Source organism: Fusarium mangiferae, assembly GCF_900044065.1.
Source record: "Fusarium mangiferae strain MRC7560 genome assembly, contig: FMAN_scaffold001, whole genome shotgun sequence".
Taxonomy (NCBI): domain Eukaryota; kingdom Fungi; phylum Ascomycota; class Sordariomycetes; order Hypocreales; family Nectriaceae; genus Fusarium; species Fusarium mangiferae.
This window is the reverse complement of record NW_024573921.1, coordinates 2,049,987-2,070,772: the sequence shown is the minus strand read 5'-3', so window position 1 is coordinate 2,070,772 and position 20,786 is coordinate 2,049,987. Positions and strand designations below refer to the sequence as shown.

General features: G+C 49.4%; 4 protein-coding genes across 4 annotated transcripts; 3 read left to right on the top strand and 1 right to left on the bottom strand.

Annotated features, from left to right (window-relative positions):
* Positions 1-539: 539 nt before the first annotated feature.
* On the bottom strand, positions 540-1,633 carry FMAN_01170 (putative 2,4-dienoyl-CoA reductase SPS19; the record flags this gene model as incomplete). The annotated part of the gene is made up of 4 exons (XM_041831753.1): positions 540-1,149; positions 1,203-1,267; positions 1,322-1,515; positions 1,579-1,633. The coding sequence occupies 4 exons, from the start codon at positions 1,631-1,633 to the stop codon at positions 540-542; spliced, it is 924 nt and encodes a 307-aa protein (XP_041676507.1).
* An 8,434-nt stretch (positions 1,634-10,067) lies between these two features.
* On the top strand, positions 10,068-14,142 carry FMAN_01169 (uncharacterized protein; the record flags this gene model as incomplete). The annotated part of the gene is made up of 2 exons (XM_041831742.1): positions 10,068-13,548; positions 13,601-14,142. The coding sequence occupies 2 exons, from the start codon at positions 10,068-10,070 to the stop codon at positions 14,140-14,142; spliced, it is 4,023 nt and encodes a 1,340-aa protein (XP_041676506.1).
* Positions 14,143-14,790: 648 nt separating this feature from the next.
* FMAN_01168 (uncharacterized protein) lies at positions 14,791-15,438 on the top strand (the record flags this gene model as incomplete). The annotated part of the gene is made up of 3 exons (XM_041831731.1): positions 14,791-15,143; positions 15,241-15,322; positions 15,376-15,438. The coding sequence occupies 3 exons, from the start codon at positions 14,791-14,793 to the stop codon at positions 15,436-15,438; spliced, it is 498 nt and encodes a 165-aa protein (XP_041676505.1).
* A 3,664-nt stretch (positions 15,439-19,102) lies between these two features.
* On the top strand, positions 19,103-20,161 carry FMAN_01167 (uncharacterized protein; the record flags this gene model as incomplete). Its single annotated transcript, XM_041831719.1, has 1 exon — positions 19,103-20,161. One exon carries the CDS (start codon positions 19,103-19,105, stop codon positions 20,159-20,161), a length of 1,059 nt encoding a protein of 352 aa, XP_041676504.1.
* Between the last annotated feature and the right edge of the window lie 625 nt (positions 20,162-20,786).

Genomic DNA, 20,786 nt, shown 5'->3' with positions numbered 1-20,786 from the left:
GATCGAATCGTGAAATGGCATGTGGTATTTCGCATGGGTTTCGGGCTCTTTTTCGGAATGGGGAATATGGGGTTCACGGGGCATTCCCTTGTTAAGTAAATGCTGTATAGAATAAGCATATAAAGTGCCATGCAGTTAGATCAAAAGGGCGTAAACCCGGCAATTATGGTCTTGAGAAGCAAACAGTCTATCGTACTTGGAGTGCTGTTATTCTTGTCAGATATTCAGCAAAACATCATCATGGAGGGGCCAAGATCGACTCCATCAGACCATCCACTTCCGGAGATGTCAATGCCAAGGCGGATCCCCAGTTGGATGTTATCTATCATCCCCGAACAAGTATCTCCGTCACTTCCGATCCCCGGGTCTGAGGTCCAGCTGATAAGATAACCTGATGCAAGCAAACACTTGATCTGATATTGCAAAGCTGTAACTTAGTTTATCAAATATATAATATCGCCTCATGATACTCCATATCTGTCTCGTCAAATAGTAATCTTGGAGCTTGACCCATGTCGTACAACAGCCAGTAAGTATCCTTACAACTTGGCTTTTCCGTTCTTTCTTGGATCTCGCAGGTTCTTTGAGAATTCTCCGTTGAGGATATAATCCGGGTACTCCATGCCAGCCTCCGTTCCCACGCCGATGGCTCCCTGGCGTCTCCATGCAGCACCATCCACAGCAAGGACTTGTCCACTGACATAGCTTCCGGCGTCGCTGAACAAAAAGACTGTCGCATCTGCGATATCTCGTACAGTTCCAGCGCGGCCCAGCGGGATACCCTTGGCGTATCTCTTCTTCTCACTTTCCACATCGCTCCCCAATCTGGCCAGACCCTCAGTGCCATCGATACCTCCTGGGGCAATCACGTTGCTTGTCACCCCTCTTGGTCCATACTCCAGGGCGACGGACGCCATGAGTGAGTCAATGGATGCTTTAGCCGCAGAGACGTGTGCCTGGAGAGGCATGCCGGTGTAATGGAAAGTGGCAGAGACGTAGACGATGCGAGGGGTTGAGCTCTTCAGGAGATGAGGCATTGTCGCCTTGATTGTGTTGAATGTTCCCAAGACATCGATGTCCATTACCGTCTTGAATGCATTGGAGCTGAGGCCTTCAATGGGAGCGACAAAGTTGCCAGCTGCACCAGCGCTATGACATGCATTAGTATGTTGCATCCAGGCATAGTCAAATTGAAGCCTTACATGACATAGTCGATCCCTCCAAGCTCTTTCACACATCGCTCAGCAGCAGCCTGAAGATTGTCGATCTACACACAGTCAATATCATCATAACCGTCGTCAATAAACGACAGGCTTCATACCTTTCGAACATCACACCCACCGATTCCTATCACCTTGGCTCCCTCTCTTACACTCGCGATGTCTTTGGCCGCTAGCTCTGTCTTCTCGACACTTCGACCAATGATGCATGCATTTGCACCCAGGCGAACTAATGCTCGCGTCTGCATGCTGCAGATGCTTCCTGCACCGCCAGTCACAAAGACAACGCGACCATCTAGACGGTTTCACATGTTAGCGAATCTCTGCCAAGAATAGATTAGATGGTCTTGAGACTGACTGAAGATCCCATCTCGCCAGACGGGGCTTAGATACTCAGACTCGGGAACGGGCATTGTGATTCGATTGATATCAGCACGCGGCTTAAGGATCCTTCAGGTGACGCAAATACAAGCTCACTAGCAGTTGCTAATAGAATGATGTCGAAGGAGGTCAATTGTACGGAGTGTGATTATGATAATCTGGAGAATTGATTAAATGAATGACCCCTCGGCTGAAATCAAGAAGGTTCAGGAGCCGTTATGCCTCGGCTTGGAGTGGGGCCCTATCAAAAACAACCACATGGAATCTGGGGTTGTTCTCCACTAATCCTCCGACCGCTCTCGGCCGAGTTGAGCAATGATCTAAAGGCCCGGGCCGTTTACCACATGGCATGGAAAAGAAATATGGTCATCATGTCAACGGATTCACTACCTCTGCAAAAAATTAGACAGGTCGCCCGTTGTCATCATCCATTATTCATATCTACCAAAGGTATGGGAGTACCTCGGCTCGGTGCTTGCGATGATGAAGGGACGTCATACTAGACAGCATGAAACTCAGCATGTGAAGCCGGGATGAAAACCTTTTGTTTCCCAGGGAAACAGGCCCAATCCAACATTCCAGTGTCATTGGTTTTATCAATGTCAGGCAGGATACACATGTAACTCGCGTGGTCTGCGCAAAGGACATGGTGTTAGGAGCTGTGGAAGAGGCGGCATAGATTCTTCTGTGCCATTGTGCACGTAAGTGATATGAAACTGGTAAGACGGCTTCCACTGCTATGCACTTGGCTCCTCGTAATTTAAGCTTCATGCTTAGTTCCCGCAGACTGCAGTGCTGCCCACAAAACGAACAGAGCCAGGTTTGTGCATAGCCCCCACATCCATGCTCCCGTTCCAAGAATCAGGAGAATTTGTAACGAGATTGTCCTGACCGTGATAAAGGCTCAAAGGCCTCAAGAGCGGAAGCTATTAGTGTGATTTGTGGCTATCCGAAGGACGTCCCCAATCCACCGTCGACCCATAACGCCTCGCAAACCAATGTCAAAGTGGAATAGTCAGGGGCCAACTGAAACATCCACTGATAGCGAACATCTAAGGCATATACGCGTAAGCAGTTTTCACTCGGAACTGCGTAAAGCTACCGACTTGTTCTTCTCTAAACTCCTGGATCTAGTTAAGCATCAGAATGTCCTAACAGCCATGGCTGCGTCTCAGGTCTAAGCGCGGGGAGTGAGATGACACTCGGTCAACCAAGCAGGGATGAACGTGGCAGATCTCGCTTACTCTCAGCTGCATCATACGGGCCCTGTTGTCTCTCTTCTCCTCAATCTCAGGTCATTGGCCATAATATTCCGCCTCACCAGACTGTCAAACGGTTACCGGTACATCCCGCGCGGCATGCGCCTCAAGGGCTCGCACAGGCGCGCTTATTCCCCCCTCATTCCCCGCAGCATCAACTTTATACCCGGCCAAACTCCATATTAACTCTGATCTTTGCCCTTTACTTGCAAATTGTCTCTTATCTCAGCCGTATGTTGACCAAGATCAGTGGGGTTAAGGGACTCAATTGCCGTAAGCGAGCTGTCAGAGCCTAAAGAAGATGGTGGGATGGCAACCTACCCAGTACGTCTCACTAGCACAGCATAGCGCATTCCGTCACCCGTCGTGACAGTTCCGATGTCAACGGCAATGTAACCACGCAGTAGAAACACCGACGATATCCCTGCTTATTTGGTGATAATTAACCGGAGTGCTGCATCTTCCGAATCTGCCAGGTAAGCCATGCTTGGTAAGGCATATCAGCCACAATATATGCTAACGGCAGCCTGCAGAACCAGCTGACAGTAGCTCTATGGTAGCCATGACCAGAGTCCTTCATCTTTCGAGCGCTAAATATGAGCCGATATAAGCCTAAGAGCGGTAAAATATGTAGCAATATGCATTTCATGTCAATCATAGTACCGTTCAACGGCGTGGGTTCCGCTCGCTCAACGATCAATACCTAAGAAGCTGAGGCCGCGTCGGCCACACATATAATTTCGCATTCAGTAACCATAGATTTCTTTTTAATTATTTCCATAACGCCAATCTAGTGCATAATTCCCGTGTACCAATACAAACGCGTCTCTAGGGGTTCAGCTCGAGGTTCAACTTTCAAATCTGGCTGGATAATGTTTTTGGTTCGCTTGCCTCTGTCGCTTTTCATAAATACTGCCGATAAAATCGCATGCTGCTTCCCTTTCCTAGTTGATAGCATAGCTGTTACTTGTTCTTCTCGTTTAAGCCCCTATGTGAGGCTCAAGATCCTGCGCTTGTACTCTCGAGTTCGTAGCTCTGCTTCGATTGCATGGAAAGAAACTTCAGCTTGGTGTCTTGAATTCCATATAGGCTTCAAACCAGGCTGTCAATTTTGCAATTCCATATCGATGAAGAATATGAAATTCATTAGCCATAGTGAGTACGACAAGGTTGTTTCTGCAGTGTTCTTTCTGATCATGTCGAGTCTAACATCAACCGCAGTTTTTAGTTTCACCCACAACACAATGGGCAGCTTTCCGGGAGAACGATATAGCGTTCGTGAGGACCTTTGGGACAGGCATGTTCGCGACTTCCATCTATAGAAGTTTTGCAGAAATGTGTCCCAGGATCTGTGCAAGAAGTGTAGATGTAGTAGTTTTTGGTGAAATCGCACATGTTGGCAAGGCGTTGGAAACAGAATGGTCTGAGTAAAAGAGATTAACTCGAATTTTGAGAACGTACTTTATAATCGTACTCACTCGATATTCTATTTGACGAAACAATTGTGAGTTGATCTTGTCTGCCAAGGGACGAACTGTGTCGATTCAGAGACAGCTAGCTGAAGGATGCTTGAACGAAGTTCAGTGCTACCACCACTAGCAGTTATAAAAGTCGGCGGCGTGACAGTTTACGATGTTCGGTCGTGTTAACAGATCAGATGCACAGATAAGGTAGGCGAAGTGGCGGCGTCTATAATAGGCCTTGAATTTTGTGCGTGGAGGTGATGGCTGTAGTGGTGGGCTCCTAAGGTTTAAACAAGGCGAAACGTCGATCCACTGGGTCTAAAAGAATGTTGAGTAGAGGCACGAAGTAGGCCAGAAGAGGATGGTACCTCAAACGTAATATGAGGGCGATCTTATGGTGGTTATAGATGGGACCGGGACAAACATCAAGGATCCCCTGGACACAGCGCCGATGAGGCCATGACCATGGCAATCCCCGTTTCTGTCTCGGAAGCGTCTGCTTCAGCAGGACGAGGATCCGAAAGCAAACAAGCTAGAGACATTTTACCTAGTCCAGGGTCTGGTCTGTCGTGTCGAGTTCAAGCCAGGTCCGGGTCTGTGACGGCGAGTGGAGTGAGTTTGTAAGTTAGTTAGCTAGTGGGGTAGCTAAGCCCGCGTGTCCAACGGTCCCAAACCTCGAACGACGGGATGCATTAGTGAGCCCCCAGCAGGTAAAGTAGTGCTCACAGACCAGTTTACAATGTAATGTACATGGGCCGGTACGAGGAGCCGACGTACCCCGATCGGGGAGAAAAAGCAAGGCAGGGCAGTTCAAGATATCCTTGGTCAATAAAGGTGACCATCCAAGTGAAGCGGCGTCAGTGCTGCTTGAGCCAGGCCTGCCTTGGGAGGGGGCAAATTTTCTGAGGATGGTTGCAAGTTTGAAATTTAGACAAAAGGCGATTCAGCACACGCCTGGGCACGCACCACTGGAACCTTGTGTTAGTTGAACCCTTGTAAATTGTAACTGCGATTGGGCAATCCGTAAGTAATGCCACTAAACGAGCGTTGTTCTACCTCTTGATTTCGCTACCGATCCTGAAGGAGGCAGATCTGCTTGGTACCTGAAGCATTCCACGATTAATATTCAGCCTCACTGCTGCAGGATAAGACATAGGTTAGAGCCTTAGACGGTGGTCTGTGATCGGTCCGCCATAGGTACACTAAATACCCAGGTGTGCCTGGAGTAATTCACGAGTGCCTTCCCTTCGATGGGTGGCGTCTCATGGGCATCAACAGTGAGCGTTTATCTGGTTAATAAACTTTGTCAAGTGGATGGGAGAAAATCCCTTCCCGCATCCTGAAGGGTTGCGATGTCACCTTCTCCCTAATTCCCATTCAGCGGCGTCAACGCCACGGGGCAACCCTGATGAGTTGGTTCGGCGCGTTCGTGATGTAGACAGCCACGTATCAGTGTAAGTCGGATGTCAGTGAAACGTTGAGGTCGCAACGATAACTGACTCGGCTCATCTTCATGTTCAGGAATGATACGGAACTTTCGTTCCAAGGTGTAACCGATCGTATCATCCATTGAATCGTGCATCAGATGGAAGCTCGTCTCTGGGCACTAATACGGTAGCAGGATTTTGTGGTATGCTAATGGCAAATTGCAGGGCTTGAATGGTGACAGTTGAGGGATGAGAATGAGTGAGGAGGGTGGAGCAGAGGTTGCGTTCCTTCTTCCCGGAGCGTTTCGTTATCAGCACGTTTCAAATTTTCGTCTCATCCATTGTGCGATCGATTACCTAGTACCTACCTACTAGGTAGTAGGTAGAGCTGTATGGAGTAAGTGAGGTACCTACCTGATTCATCTGTACCTAACAATGGAAGGTAAGATAGTGCCTTTCATAAGGTAACTGCCCGTCTTTGAACAACTTAGATCTGTGCACGGTTGATGGTACGCGGGAAGAGCCACAGCCACCTGGGGCAGGGCTAGTTGCAGTAGCCTCCCTAAACTTCCTACACTTACAGGGCTTCATGTCACTTATTAACCAACATCTGTATTATTTATGCAAGCTTTAGGCATAGAAAGGCAGCATGGTCCATCCATGTCTTCTTGCTCTCAGAATCTTCTAAGGACAGAGATAAGAAGCATGGCAATGATGTAATCGAAGCAGGTTGGCGGCCACTCTTGTGCCCCCATCTTCACTGCGCAATTTTACAGTTGCAATGGAAACAAACTAGGCATTCAGCTATGGTATCCATCTAAAGACTTTTTCCTTTTTTTCCCTTTACTTTTTAGCAGATCTTTGCATTGCAGCCAGGGCGAGTCTCCTGCATCACGGCATCCATGTGTCGAAGCCCAACTGTCGCCGCCTCGCTCACCCTGTAACCCACAATTTCCCGCCTCGTGCTCATGTTTGACATCGGTTGGCGTTGGTATCAAGTTACGATCCGAGCACGCCGATCAACAATCTGATCATCTCACAGGCCATCAGCAGCCTCCTGGTGAGATATGACATTATCATTGGCCCTCATGATCCAACGCAGCCAGTTCAAAGCCCAACACAGCATAGCCAGACCTCAACAGTATCATGAGGCGAGCCTTCCAGGTCCTTGGTAACCCAAGTCATCTATCAGCTCGAATCCGGGGTGAGAGGTTTCTCTCCACCAAGCTGTGACAGCTAGCCAGGCCAACCGTCGGGTACCTACAGGAGCCCTCTCATTTCGTGCAGCCCTGGTCAGCCCTAGTAAGGATCTTTAGGTCTCCGGGCCCCACGCGACGCCAAGACTCGGCTTCTGAGCTGAGTCTTCAACAGAGATGATGGTCAGGAGAATTTCTATTCCTTGTGGCCGTTGCAACCACCGACCTGACTACGAGACCATGCAGTTTAAAACTTAATTTTCACTGTCAAACATGACATGTCGTTCCGACTTTCAAGAGCCACCAGCAAGGTTACTCTACTCGGCCTGGTCGGCCACGATGGGACGAAAAGTTTCTTTGATGATATACCGAGATGTTCCTAATCTGGTTACATGCGCAGGCAAAGCAGGAAAGCTTTCACACCCTCAGTGCCACCGCGCGTGGGATGGTTCGCACAAGCTTGTGTGTATTGATATGTGGATCTCATTCTTGGACATATTATCAAGTGCATCAGGCCATACCGCAAGAGGTGGCGAAAGCGACGCTTGACCGTTGAGCAGACTCGGATGGCCTTAACATATGACATGGCTTCTTGATTCTTTCCAAGGGAAGACCGAGACCACAAGAACTTTGTAAGGACCGACTATTATACCTACCTTGGCCACAACAGGCTCCATGCATGTGCGCTAATGCTGCGCAAATACCCGCGCTGACCTGACCAGGATGTTGGTGTTTGACCCTGGCTGATTTGATGACATCTTGATAATATGATTGACAACCACCAAGCGATTTCCAGAGCCAACGCATGGTAAGCTTAGCCTTGGGAAAGAATGTCCTTTCATGGAAATCGATTTGCGTAGGTGGCAGCGATATGTCGATCCGGGTTAGGGTGGTATCCAGATACTACTGTGAACAAAACGTCGTTGTGCCGGCATCCGCAAGGACTATCTCAGGCCATTGCAGAGTCCTATGTTACACAGCGCGCCTACCACCACTAACAGCGGATATGGCAAGTTCCGTGAGAAGAGTGGGTCTGTATCGAACATGGCCATGCCTGAGATCGTGAAATGGAGTTGTCAGTCATGCCAGATGTAAGTTATGACGCTAAGCTTTTGATCTGTCGATTTACATGAGATTAATGACTACGTATCAGCAACAGCTGAATAAGAATATCGCCAAGAAAAACTTATCGCCTACCTGCCTCCCTACTTAGCCACTGATCTAGCGTCATTAGTATCAACGGCGATGACTCCGTGTAAGCCGGTCTTGTTACCACATGTCAGACCTGGACACAGACCGGCTTTTGCTGACCTCGAATTCCTGCTCATTGGTCAACGCACCTCGACCTTGGAGACGGAGCCGCCGTGGTTCAACCCACACCCATGTGGTTTTGACATTGGTTAGAGTTTGTTGTTGCCGTCTTAACACACGGAACCTCCTCCCTCGGAACAGGGATGGAGTGTTCGGTTTGAGGCTATTGAAGACTCTGACCTGATCAAACCTTTCCGGGGCCAACCCTTGTCAATCGAACGAAAGTGAAAATGACTTTTTATGTCAACATACCACAATCAACTTAGCGTACTTCTAGCCTACTGTCTGTTCTCTATCCGTCTCTGCCTTGGCCACATTGGTACATAGATTATTAGATCAGGACCTTGAATGTCAAAGCGTCATCCCGGAGTTTCACCATTTATTAGTGGTGCCGTCTGCATGCCATTTAAAGGATTGCTAACCTCTTCAATATGCCTAACCGAACCATCAAAGCTGGCATCGTCTTGTTCACCAGTTGCTTCGGCCGACTGATGCTGAATTCCGGTGTATGTACAGCTCGGCTCGTAGCCGACGTGGTGAATCAAGTTGTGCCCACGCTTATGTTCACAACTTTACTCAAGGAACATATGGAGTAACTTAATTGGTATACGTGTCGGATATTATAAGTACTAAGCTTTCCTGTCCTTTCCTTTCTCTTTTATGACAGTAAGATTTTTTGCATAAATCGTAATCTGTGCAATCATTTCCCGCGGCTTAGCACTCTCTATGCTATTCCTTGACAGTCAGGGCAGCGCCATGACGCTCAGGCTGGTGTGTAGGGTATATATTGCATCAATTCGTTCCGGCCATCGCTTGATTAAAATATCATCATCCTAAACCCTATACGAATATTGTTGCGAAGGTGGTAAATTGGTCATCGTCCGTTCGCGTTGGCTGCTGCTGGGGCAGGTTGGGTAGGATCTAGGGTAGTCATTTTGTGTTAATTCATCTTGAGTATCGACAGCAATCATTCTTAACTAAAATCTCAGCATCGGATTTCATATGTAAATATGACTTGTGGTGTATTGCAATAGTCAAACTTTCCTGCATTACACTCCACATTATTACTCACACAGCACCGTGGTATTGGCGCAAGGCATACCTGATATCTTAGTATTCTTTCCCTTGAACAGTCACTATTTCCACGTATATCAGTCAGAACATGTTAAGGACTACAGACCTCTCGGTACATCAGTATTGCCAAGTTATAATAGAACGACAATAGGAACATCACAGTAAAAGAGATATAACACTATATAATACATTATTTATAACATTGGTGGTAAGAATATATACCGTCATGACAGTAACACGCTATTAAAGACAAACAAGGCTCTACGAGTCCTTGCCCTATATAAGCCGGTGTGGTACAAGAGGATTGACAGTGCTGATTTTTTTCCAAGGTTGGTAGATTAGTATGTAGTCATGATTTGCCTTCTCAACGTCTTTATGATAGGTCTGACCCCATAGTTTTGCCACACCTTAGCCACAGTTAATGCGCCATCAGATGCTTGAAGCGCGATGATTGGCTATGAAATTGCACGCGCTTCTTGGTTGCCACTCCTCCATGCGATCCATCTCGATCTGCTTGCATCAAGAGCTCCCCAAGCTCAACCCCCTCTCCATGGCCATCTTCGAACCTTCGTAAACTCTTCGACCACAACTCGAGCGCTGACTAAAAACCGTTTAAACTGGCATTTTCTCCAATCACAACTATATTGTCGTATCACTCACGACAACTCGACGTGACGCCGAGGGGCGCTCATACTTCCAACTCCACCCGGGTGCCAGCCCAGACACACCCTTTAGGATGACCGAGTCATCGCCCCGAGCGGTTCGTTTTTCAGGTACTGAAGAAGATGACCGCATCGACAAGAACAGGAGTCATCGGCACGAAACTCCAATCGAAACCAACGGCGATCCTCATGCGACAGAACGTCAGGACGAGCTGGGTAATTTATCCCGATACGAGACATCGGGCCACACAGGGTCATTGACTTCTCTGCTTCCTGGGACGGTCATTAATGGTGCCCCAAAGTCACAGAGAGTTGCTGCTGGTGACGACGGCGCGGCCTATACACCCAATGGCTCCTGGCCGCAGCGACCATTGGGTCCGGCGAGGACACCCTCGAACACCTACAATCCTGCCACCTCCAGGAAACCAGTTCATCCGCCAGTTACACCATCTTTCACAGAATCAATCCGATCATCGTCTAAGACGCGCCCACGGCAGAGTGAGAGCAGGTTCCGAGCACAGGAGCGAGCATACGTACAGAAACTTCGGCAGGACAATAGTGGAGGGTACTTTTCGTCTTACTCGAATTTGAATGGAAACGATTCGGACTCAGAAGGCGAAACTCCCTCGTCAGAGGGTCCATATGACGATCGATTCGACCAGGAGACCATTATGTTTTACGGCAACGACAACCTTCAGCCTACGGACGAGGATTTGAAAGACCCAGAGAATCGCGAAAGGCTTGAGTGGCACGGTATGCTCGAGGCCGTCCTTACCGGAGATGTCGTACGGCAAGAGAAGAAACGACTGATTGGATCGGCGGATCAACAGGCGGGCAAGAGCGCTCACAAGACCGAACTGTGGCTGGGCATCCGATCCAAGGTTTGTGGAAGACATATCCCTGTCCAGAGACGCATGTTGGAGGAATCTCGGTCCACTCTTGACCGTACCCTCGACGAGATCATCAACTTCCAAGTCAAGGGTGAGAGCGAAGCAGGAAAACCACCCTACGAACAAGTCAAAGACATGGTGGCCAAGATTGAGATGTGTGAAAACCTATACCCTTCTTGGGCTTCACTCGCAGCAGAACACAAGGCAGCAGACTCTGCCACATTCAAAGAAGCCCATGATGCTATTATATCGTGGTACAACACCAACGAAATGATAAACACGGAACTGAACATCCTGAGGAAGTGGGTGGGGAACGATGAGCTCGACTTTACACGGACTAAACAGCGATCGCCAGCTGTAAACGGTATAAGCAGCGACGAAACATCCTTCCTCGACCGGCTAATGAAAGAAGACGGACTTCAATCTCTTTACAACGACGACAATGGGAACCTTGAAAAAGGAATGCTTGCACCCATATCCACCGTCATCAGCAAGGCGAAGGACACTCTTATTAGGAATTCCGAGCCGTTCCGCAAACGCCACCTACCACCATATCTCGAAGAGCTTCTTACTCTTATCAGCTTCCCTTCGCGTCTCATTGAAGAGATCACCCGCACACGTCTCGCTTATGCTAGGAGAGTTAAGGAATCTGCCCAGCAAAACCCTCTCATGCAGGATCAAATGATCTCCCAATTTCAGCTTCTGCTCAAATTTGCCATTCGAATCAAAATCGAGTGCACATCAATTGCGCACCCGGAACCAGGCTGGGATCTACCACCTTGCATCGATGAATCTTTCGACCAAGTTGTACTGGAAGCGTTGAAGTATTACTTCAAGATGCTAAACTGGAAGCTGAGTGGAAACAAGAATACTTTCAAGGAAGCAGAACTTTTGTTTCAAGAATGGGATTTCGCCAACGAAATCGGTAGCCATCTGCAGCGAGGCCATATTGAAGTTGCGGAGCAGTTCAGCTCGCTCACATTCAAGGCTCTCAACAGACTCAGCCAGACTTTCGAAAAGGAGTTGCAAGCAAAGCCCAAGGAAACCGCATCGGAGATGAGTAAGCGTTATAAGGCTTGTCTCGACTCCGTACGAGTCCGCCAGCGGATGCTCCAGCGATTCACTCGAATGCTGAACGACAACTATGAGCACGCATCCGACTACAGCATATCCTTCCCACCCGAGACCATGCAAAAGTTCTACGACCAATTGGTGGCTTCGGGTCACTTTCAAGTCGACACTCGTTTGCTTGAGCAAGACAACACATATGTTATCGCATCACCTGAGTTACGGGAGAGGCTGGAAGATATATCCGTTATGATGGCTATTACTTCCAAGGACCAGTTTCCCGACGAGCTCGGTGAGCAATATGTCCTCATTCTCCGACCAGAGGATCCTATCAATTGGTTTGGCGAAGTAATCGAAGTACCATTGCGCGACCTGAACCTCGACCTAAAGCGAGGACACATACGCCTGTGCGCTTCTAGTCCCCAGACCCTACACAACGCGAGGAGGGCGTTCCTTGACGCTGTCGATATGCATGTTGACCTTGTGCAGGAATCGAGGTCCAACATCCACAAAGTCAACTCAAGACTGACAGAAACGAGGCGGGTGGCATATAAGCTTTCTAATACTTTCATGGACAGTGTTGAAATCATCAGAAAACAGGCTCGGGGAAAGGACTGCCAAGAACTTATTCAAACATGCTTCGTTTTCGCCACAGAGTTTGGCCAGCGTTCGTTACTCTACATGGATAGCAACAGGCGACAGATGAACAATCTCAAATTGACCAAACTTGCCCTCGATTGGGTGAGCTTCATTTGCGACGACTGCGTTGCATCTGACCGAAAGACCTTTCGATGGGCCGTACTCGCGCTAGAGTTGGCCATGGGCATGACACGAGGCCGTCACATCCTTGCACTAGGCGAGGATGAGTATTCCAAGCTTCGTTCCAAGGTCGCAGGGTGCATGTCTCTTCTTATTTCTCACTTTGATATCATGGGCGCCAGATCGAACCTCGCGGCACAGGCCGAGAAAGAACGAATCGAAGCCTTGGTAGGACAGTTCCGCAGGCTTGACAAGAACCGAATGCTGAACGACGAAGAGGCTTCACGATTCATCACTGAACAGCGCATGGAGGAGCTTGAAAGGGTAGATGAGTATCGACGCGAGAAGGTTGCAGAGCGACAGGGAGTCGGAAGAGTACTAGAAGGTACTAATGAAGTCGACCGATCGTTGGCGTACCTTTCATCATCAGCCACCAATGTTACGATGCGCTGGCAGCAAGGCCAATTCGTAGGAGGCGGCACATTTGGCAATGTCTATGCAGCAATGAACCTTGACACGGGCCATCTGATGGCCGTCAAGGAAATTCGACTGCAGGATCCCAAACTTATCCCACAGATCGCCGAGCAAATCAGAGAAGAGATGGGTGTACTGGAAGTGCTGGATCATCCCAATGTGGTATCATACTATGGCATCGAAGTGCACCGAGACCGAGTGTACATTTTTATGGAGTTTTGTTCTGGAGGATCTTTGGCCAGTCTCTTGGAACATGGTCGAATCGAAGATGAGCAGGTCATCATGGTATATGCCCTTCAACTGCTCGAGGGTCTTGTCTATTTGCATGAGAGCGGCATTGCCCACAGAGACATCAAGCCCGAAAGTAAGTGGTGTATCTTGTGTCCCTACATGTGCTGAAACTAACAACGTTGTAGATATTTTGCTCGATCATAACGGAATCATCAAGTATGTGGACTTTGGCGCCGCCAAGGTTATTGCTCGACAGGGCCGCACACTTGCTGGCGAGAAGCAAGCAACGTTGGCAAACCGATCCATGACAGGAACGCCGATGTATATGTCACCTGAGGTGATCAAGGGTGAGAACCCTGGTAAGCCTGGGGCCGTCGACATCTGGTCTCTAGGCTGTGTTATTCTGGAAATGGCTACCGGAAGAAGGCCATGGGCACAGCTCGACAACGAGTGGGCGATCATGTACAACATTGCGCAAGGGAACCCGCCCCAGCTGCCACCTACAGATCAGCTCAGCCCTCAGGGAATCGACTTCCTGAAGAAATGTTTCACAAGAGACCCTCGTAACCGATCGTCAGCAGTTGAGTTGTTGCAGCACGAATGGATCACGTCGATCCGAAGTCAGGTCGTGGAACCGGCAACGCCAAGCGACACAAGCTCGGCACAGTCGACGCCAACAGTCAGCTCGACCTCAAGCAGGCTTGGAGGATCTGATGGGTTTTACTAGACGCCGGAATCCAGATGAAATGAAAAAGAAGACCTACAAGAAACGCAAGTTGGGGACAAAGGATATGGAAATGATTTGGTCGGGTTCGTTCAAGCACCAGTCTACAACCGCTCGCCGAGCAGTATGCATGAGCGATGAGTTTGGAGTTTTGTGCTGCTCTGTGTCATACGTACGTATTTGTAATGAGAATGGATGGCAGCAATGTAAGGAAAAGGTGCATGATGGTCATGACAGTAATATTAGACCATGAAGATGAGAAGATGCTGATAGCATCTGATAATACATATTTGGACACAACTTACATAGGTACATACTAGATAGTCTACATGCCTAGGTAGTCTGTATACCCTTGCACGCTAGAAACGATAGTAACCTACCTGCCTATTATTGAAGGAAAGACATGATAAGCAATGTGGTATCATAGGAACCAGCCGAAGGGTCCGTCATTTCGGCGCTCAGCCCCGCATTACGGAGGCGCCCGATGCGGAGACGTCCACGATAAAGGGCCCGCCCGTGTAACGAGTGACGAGTAACACAGAATAGGATATAAGCATCAATCGCCCATTGCCACAAACCCTTTCCTCTCTTTTCTTCTTTCCCTTCCCTTTCCCCCCTCTTTCGCACTCTGCTTTTCACCCACGTCATATGATGGAGACCCCAGAGACTATCTCAAAAGGCGACACAGCCAAGACGGCTGAAGTCTGTTCAGCCCACGGCATTACGCCGAAAGAGTTCTCAGAGCTCCGTGAGCGTGCAGTTGCAGCCAAGGCCACAGCATACTGCCCGTACAGCCAGTTCCGCGTCGGGGCCACGGTTCTCTCAAGCGAGGGTGAGCTCACGAGCGGCGCAAATGTGGAAAACGCGGCGTATCCTGTGGGAACATGTGCAGAGCGCGTGGCCCTTGGTACAGCTGTGACAAGCGGTCATCGTGGGTTTCGGGCCATTGCTGTCGCAACTGATATTGCGCCACCGGCGAGTCCATGTGGAATGTGTAGACAGTTGTGAGTTGTTACTGGGGGTGTCTTTGAGAGAGTAGCTGAAGATGAAGATGACGATGGATTTGACTAACAGGTGAGTTGCGTGTTCTCGGTGATGTAGCATTCGCGAGTTTTGCACACTGGATACACCCATTATCATGTTCGATAAGAATGAGGATTTTGTGATTGCAAAACTGCGACAGGTTAGTTGCGCTCTGTTCCCTTTGTTCTTGAGTTGGGGGTTGACGCTATGTAGCTTTTGCCAATGTCTTTTGGACCTGACCAGCTTCCACCCCCGGGAGCACCAGGAACAAGATAGGGGAATACTAGGGACTCATGAAGTGTCTTGTATATTGTTGTTGGATATGAATGGGTCACGGCGATATTATGTGAGAGCATCTGATCTCTGCGAGCGCTCTAGGAACCTTGGGTACAACATCCCCTTTGTGGATATTGGATGATTCGTTTCAGGGCCATCCGTGGCAGTTGGTAACGAGAAAGGAGATATGAGAGCCCTCACAATACATACACGATGGTGAACCAACAGTACTGCTGCAAGTGAGAACCACTTGTAGGACATGCCATACTGTGTCTGGTCGAGTCGTGAAAGAAATGATGTACATGTGATCGTCTCGACGGATGACCTGCTCCTTGTCACTTTCAAGTTGCAACCCTCTGACGAAACATCCCGCATGTAAGCGGTTGCGTTATATACTAACGTTAAATCCCACGGAAGCCGAGTTTTGCGCGGTATTTCTCAGTCAATCAAGAGAATCGGCATAATGCCGAGTAATGCATTAGTACTGAATTAGTAAATGAGATACGACCTGAGGTACTAAGCTACCTATGCATACAGCCAGAGGCCTCTTCTTTGTTTTTATACGACGAGCCATCTTCAGCTTAACAGAACAACGACGAATGAAGGTACGAAAATGCTCTACTGCTTCAGGTCCGCGAGCGCTGATACGAGAAAACCATGACCAACGGCATCGGAGCATTCTGTTGGCGGGAGCTAAATATGGAACTGTCATGCAGTAGCGCAAGGTCCCTGAGATTAGAATCAAAAGATGAGGAATCTGGGGTCGGGAACAGTGAGGGTTTGTTGAGAGAAGTGATATTTCATACGAGTCAAGAGAGCCAAACCATATTATAGATTGGGGGGGTCAGCCGATGGTTGCTGGCTCAACCTTGGGCGTGAATAGTATCTCTTTACTGCATTCACAAACCATCACTTCGCATTGGGTAACTCGAGACACGACGTCATGGCGACCAGGGCAGACATTCCTCCAGAGATAGCGCCCAAGCTACGACATTACACCCAATGAGCTGGGCCCATCCTCGTTACGGCCATCCATCCCTCAGCCCTGAGCCATCACTCACTATCCCTGTGCAAGGGTCTCGCCAGGATCAAGGCGTCAGGACGCGCTCACCAGTAGGAGCTCAAGTTCAGGCGTCAAGCGATCGATGTGAGTGAGAGCTGGTTGGCTCATGGGGTCACTGGACTCTTGACTGACTCGGTGGTACCTTTGAGAACAAATTCAGTGGCTATTGGCTTTCCGATTCAGGACGAACGACCATCAGTAGCGAGTTGAGCAGCGCTAAGCACGGGAGATGAATGCAATGTAATGCTCGTTTGCCACAGTGCTGTGTAGCTCACTGAAAGAATACAGTGATGCGTGGAAATGCGTGGACAGGAATGGGATTGGTCGACTTTATCCAAGCCTCCCAGGTACAGACAGACCGACTTGCTATTGACGGCGCAACAGGCAGCACGCTATCATGCATGCTCCACGCCATGTTCATGCTTGAACCATGTTTAGGGAGGGAGGGGAGAAACTCTACGGTCTTTATCCCAAGTGACAAAAAAAGACTTGGGGGAATCATGAACATGGAGGCCTGCCTGCTGAACTTATTTTGGCATCTTCTATTAGGTCTCGATTTTTGTTAATTACTCCCTAGACCACTTGAGGGGTTTTACATACAAATTATTCCCTCGACTCCCGTAGATCCCCAGTTGTTTTTATGTACATACAAAAGGCCTCCGGCTTCTCACCCGCAGAGCCAAAGGTTCCACGAAGCATGAGGGCCCCCGGCTCCTGAAACCCGGGCGTCGAGGCTTCAGTGAATGGTTTCCATGACAGGCGGCGTCTCTTTTGGAGGCGCGTACCGTGAGTGGCTGACGGTTGAAGATGAGCGGTTTGAACGGTCTACCGGATTAGGGAACCCAGTGGTACTGAAAGTGGCAGAGTGCTCATCTTATTCGAAATCTAACTGTAACTATTAATGCTGGTGTCACGTTCTGGAAGGGCGGTGTCAAGCGTTGAGAACCGGTAGTTTGGGCCGATCTATCTGTATGGATCGCCTCATTGAGATACTCGGCGAGTCGTCGTCTCGTCTCGCGTACATACATACTGTACCAAGACAAGCGAGGCAATTCAAGCGACGAGTCCGGGTAGTTTCCACGGTTCCGAATGGTTGATGATGCTTACTAAGAAGGATTGGCTGCGTTGCCATCTGCGTGAGCATGCTGTTGATGTGGAAACGGAATGTGATGTGACTTGAAGGGAGCATCTTGAAGGTCGTGATTGTCGTTGAACAATGCGCATACATAGGACACCCCGCGCGTCGCACTGCATCGCATGACATTGAATGATCTCGGGCCATTCCATCTCATTTATTAACATGGCTGTTATTATACCTGTCCTGATTCCTTGGTAGGAAACATGGCAGTGTCAGGTATGTCAATGGGAAGCGGTGGCGTTGGCGGATGTTGTTTTGTTTTAGATTCAAAGAGACCCTTGTATGTAGAGACAACGAGAGATGACTGCCGATTTGTCGACGTTGCAGGTACTGTAATGCCATTGAATAGTTAAGCTTTGTCTAAATCTGCAGCTATACGAGAATGCAAAATACAACCATCCTGTTGTAAATAAAACCGTTACTGCTCTCTTTGTTCATTTTCTTTCATCCAAGCTCCCAAGCTTTCAACAATTCCTGACCGTCACATACCCTGAACTAATCGCCCAGGCTCAAATCCCCGCTAAGAGCCCCTAGTGGATTCATCGCACGTTCCTCCCCAGGCCTTGGGCCCCAGAAGCCCCCCCACTACCTAGCGGAGGTACCTCACCGAGCCATCAACCACTGGTACTGGAGTTGGTACTGGTGGGTGCCCTGACCGTCGGAACCACGCGCCCAGTGTCACTTGGGTCTCCCTTTACAGCCGCTGGTCTCGCTTCCATATCTTTACTAAGGTACATGCTCGCTCAACTTGACTCGCCTCTCAAAATCACTTCTCATCTTCTCTTTCAAACGCCTCCACGTTTCCTCATCTTCAAGTCCTTTTCTCCTCATTCTCCCTCTTCTTTTCCTAAGAGGGTTGCTTTTTCCTTCTTTTTCGTGTTGTCACCTCCATTTCAGCTGAGCTACCGCGACACCGCCTTCGAGAGCTGAGTAGCTGAGTACCTTAGGTAGCTGAGTTCGAGGTACAGGTCCCTCCGCCCTTCTCCTCTCAACCCCAACTCCAAGCTCCCTACCTACACCACCACACCTCGAGCTACAACAGCTACAAAGTATAGCCTCTCCACCTACAACAAAAAGCCGTCCATATCACCTCGGATCTATCTCAAATCTTGATCCACCCCCGCCTTTCTGCCGCGCTGAATGCAGTACCGCACTCTTGTCGCCAGCTTGTGATTGCTTCACGCCCTATTGCTGCGCCTCTCGTCAAAAGCAACCCGAACTTGCAGCCGCCGGCAGAGCTTCGTAGAACCGCCGCTGACGATCATTACTACCGGGTCGAATAAATCCCCCAGAAATCCACGCCATTGCTCGTCGGCCAAGACTCGTTCAAGTTTCGGGCACCACATGCCACCGTTTATCTTCTGACGAAACCGGTTGGTCTCAACTTCCATCCGTGCCGTGCCGTACCGTATCACATTGTATCGTATTGTATCCTGCCTCCACCCTCGATTACCAATTTCGAAATGGAGCCAGTTCCCGAGACAGAGCGTATGGAGGAGTTCCGTCCTACTCCTACACCAGCACCCGCACCTGTATCTGCCTCTGCCTCTGCCTCTGCCTCTGCATCTGCTTCCTCATCATTGTCTGCTTCACCCTCACTCTCTCCAGGGTATCCATCGCTGCGACTTCAGAGCCCCAGCGCCTTTTCCAACCTCAGCATCGAATTGCCTCGAAAGCCGCCAAACCTGAGACGAAGCACCGACCCCAGTCCGACATCGCCAGCTTCACCATCTTGGTCTGCCACACCCTTCCTTCCGTATCGACCACGCACCACTTCTCCGCTCTCAGGCGCTCATTCTAGGTCTCGTTCTACGACGAGTCTTGCGCCCCCAATGTCTCGTACTCAATCCATGCCAGGCGTCAATGGATCAGGCCATATTCTTTTTTCGCCCCAGCACCGTCCTGGAAGCCCCTCTGGATCTCCTAGCAGAGTCCGCATTCCACGAAAGCCTGTCGACGAAGCTTTCCCGCCAATTTCTCCAGTTCGAACTTCAGTTCTCGAACCTGAGCAAATGCATGAGCGACGAAGTACCTCTCCCATCATGGGCGTTTCCACAAGCACCCCCGCCCGACTACGACGGCCATCTTCTCCTCTTCGAACATTCACATCTTCGAGCACTGGCTCTCTAGGCACATTTCCATCAACACCATCCTCTTCTATTTCCTCAACATCCTCTTATCGAAGCTACGATGCCCTTTCCGGAAGCTATGGCACAACTTACTCGTCGGTTCCCTCCACGCCAACGTCGACCAGGTCCCGAAGCCCCAGCATCTCCAGCTTGGAAACAATTCCGGACACACCTGATGCTGAAGAAGCAGCGCTGGAAGCTGAAAGAATTGCCCAGCTCAAGGCCGATGCAGATGCTGCAGAGGGAAATGAATCCTCCGACCTGAAAGGAAAGGATGGCCAGACGCGAGGCCGTACGATGGGTTTCGGCTCTAGAGACAAGCGAAAGCGTTGGAGTGTGTGCGGTGCTGAGCGAAGAGGAGATCTCGACCTTGAGACCATCTGGGAGGACTGATGGGTGCAATGCCGAGGCGGAGCCAGAACCAGAACCAGAACCAGAACCAGATGAACGATTGAGATGAAACATGTCAAGAGGGGCCACGGCGTATGACGGACTTGACTCGAGCTAGCCTGGGACAATACTCGATTTTACATGATTGCATCACGGGGCGGCAGGTTATTGATGATTTTTGCGGCATAAGCATATGGTTTTTTGTTGTTGGTTTCTTGTTAGCTTTTTACAAAGGGCACGACGGCGATTGCGTGGCCCTCTTGATACCCATTCCTGCATGTATGGACTGTTCGACAGGAAGAACCACGCAGGCACACACATACACACACACTATGATTGACACACAATGATACTACTACACCCACAGATCACGCCAGTTGAATTGGCTGTGAAGGGCACACTTGTACTTACTTTGCCATGAGACGAATCGCGTGCACTTTTTGTTGTCTTGATCGGACTCACCAACACGTTGTCTTAGCCACCCACGTGGTCGTGCAACCCGTGAAGAGTCAACAGCGCGCGAGATGAATAAATTGCCCTTTATCGAACCGACGACATATGAAGAATAGATTATTACTATTACTATCAATCCCACGTTCACCTTGAATGTGTCTCATGTCAAGTTGTC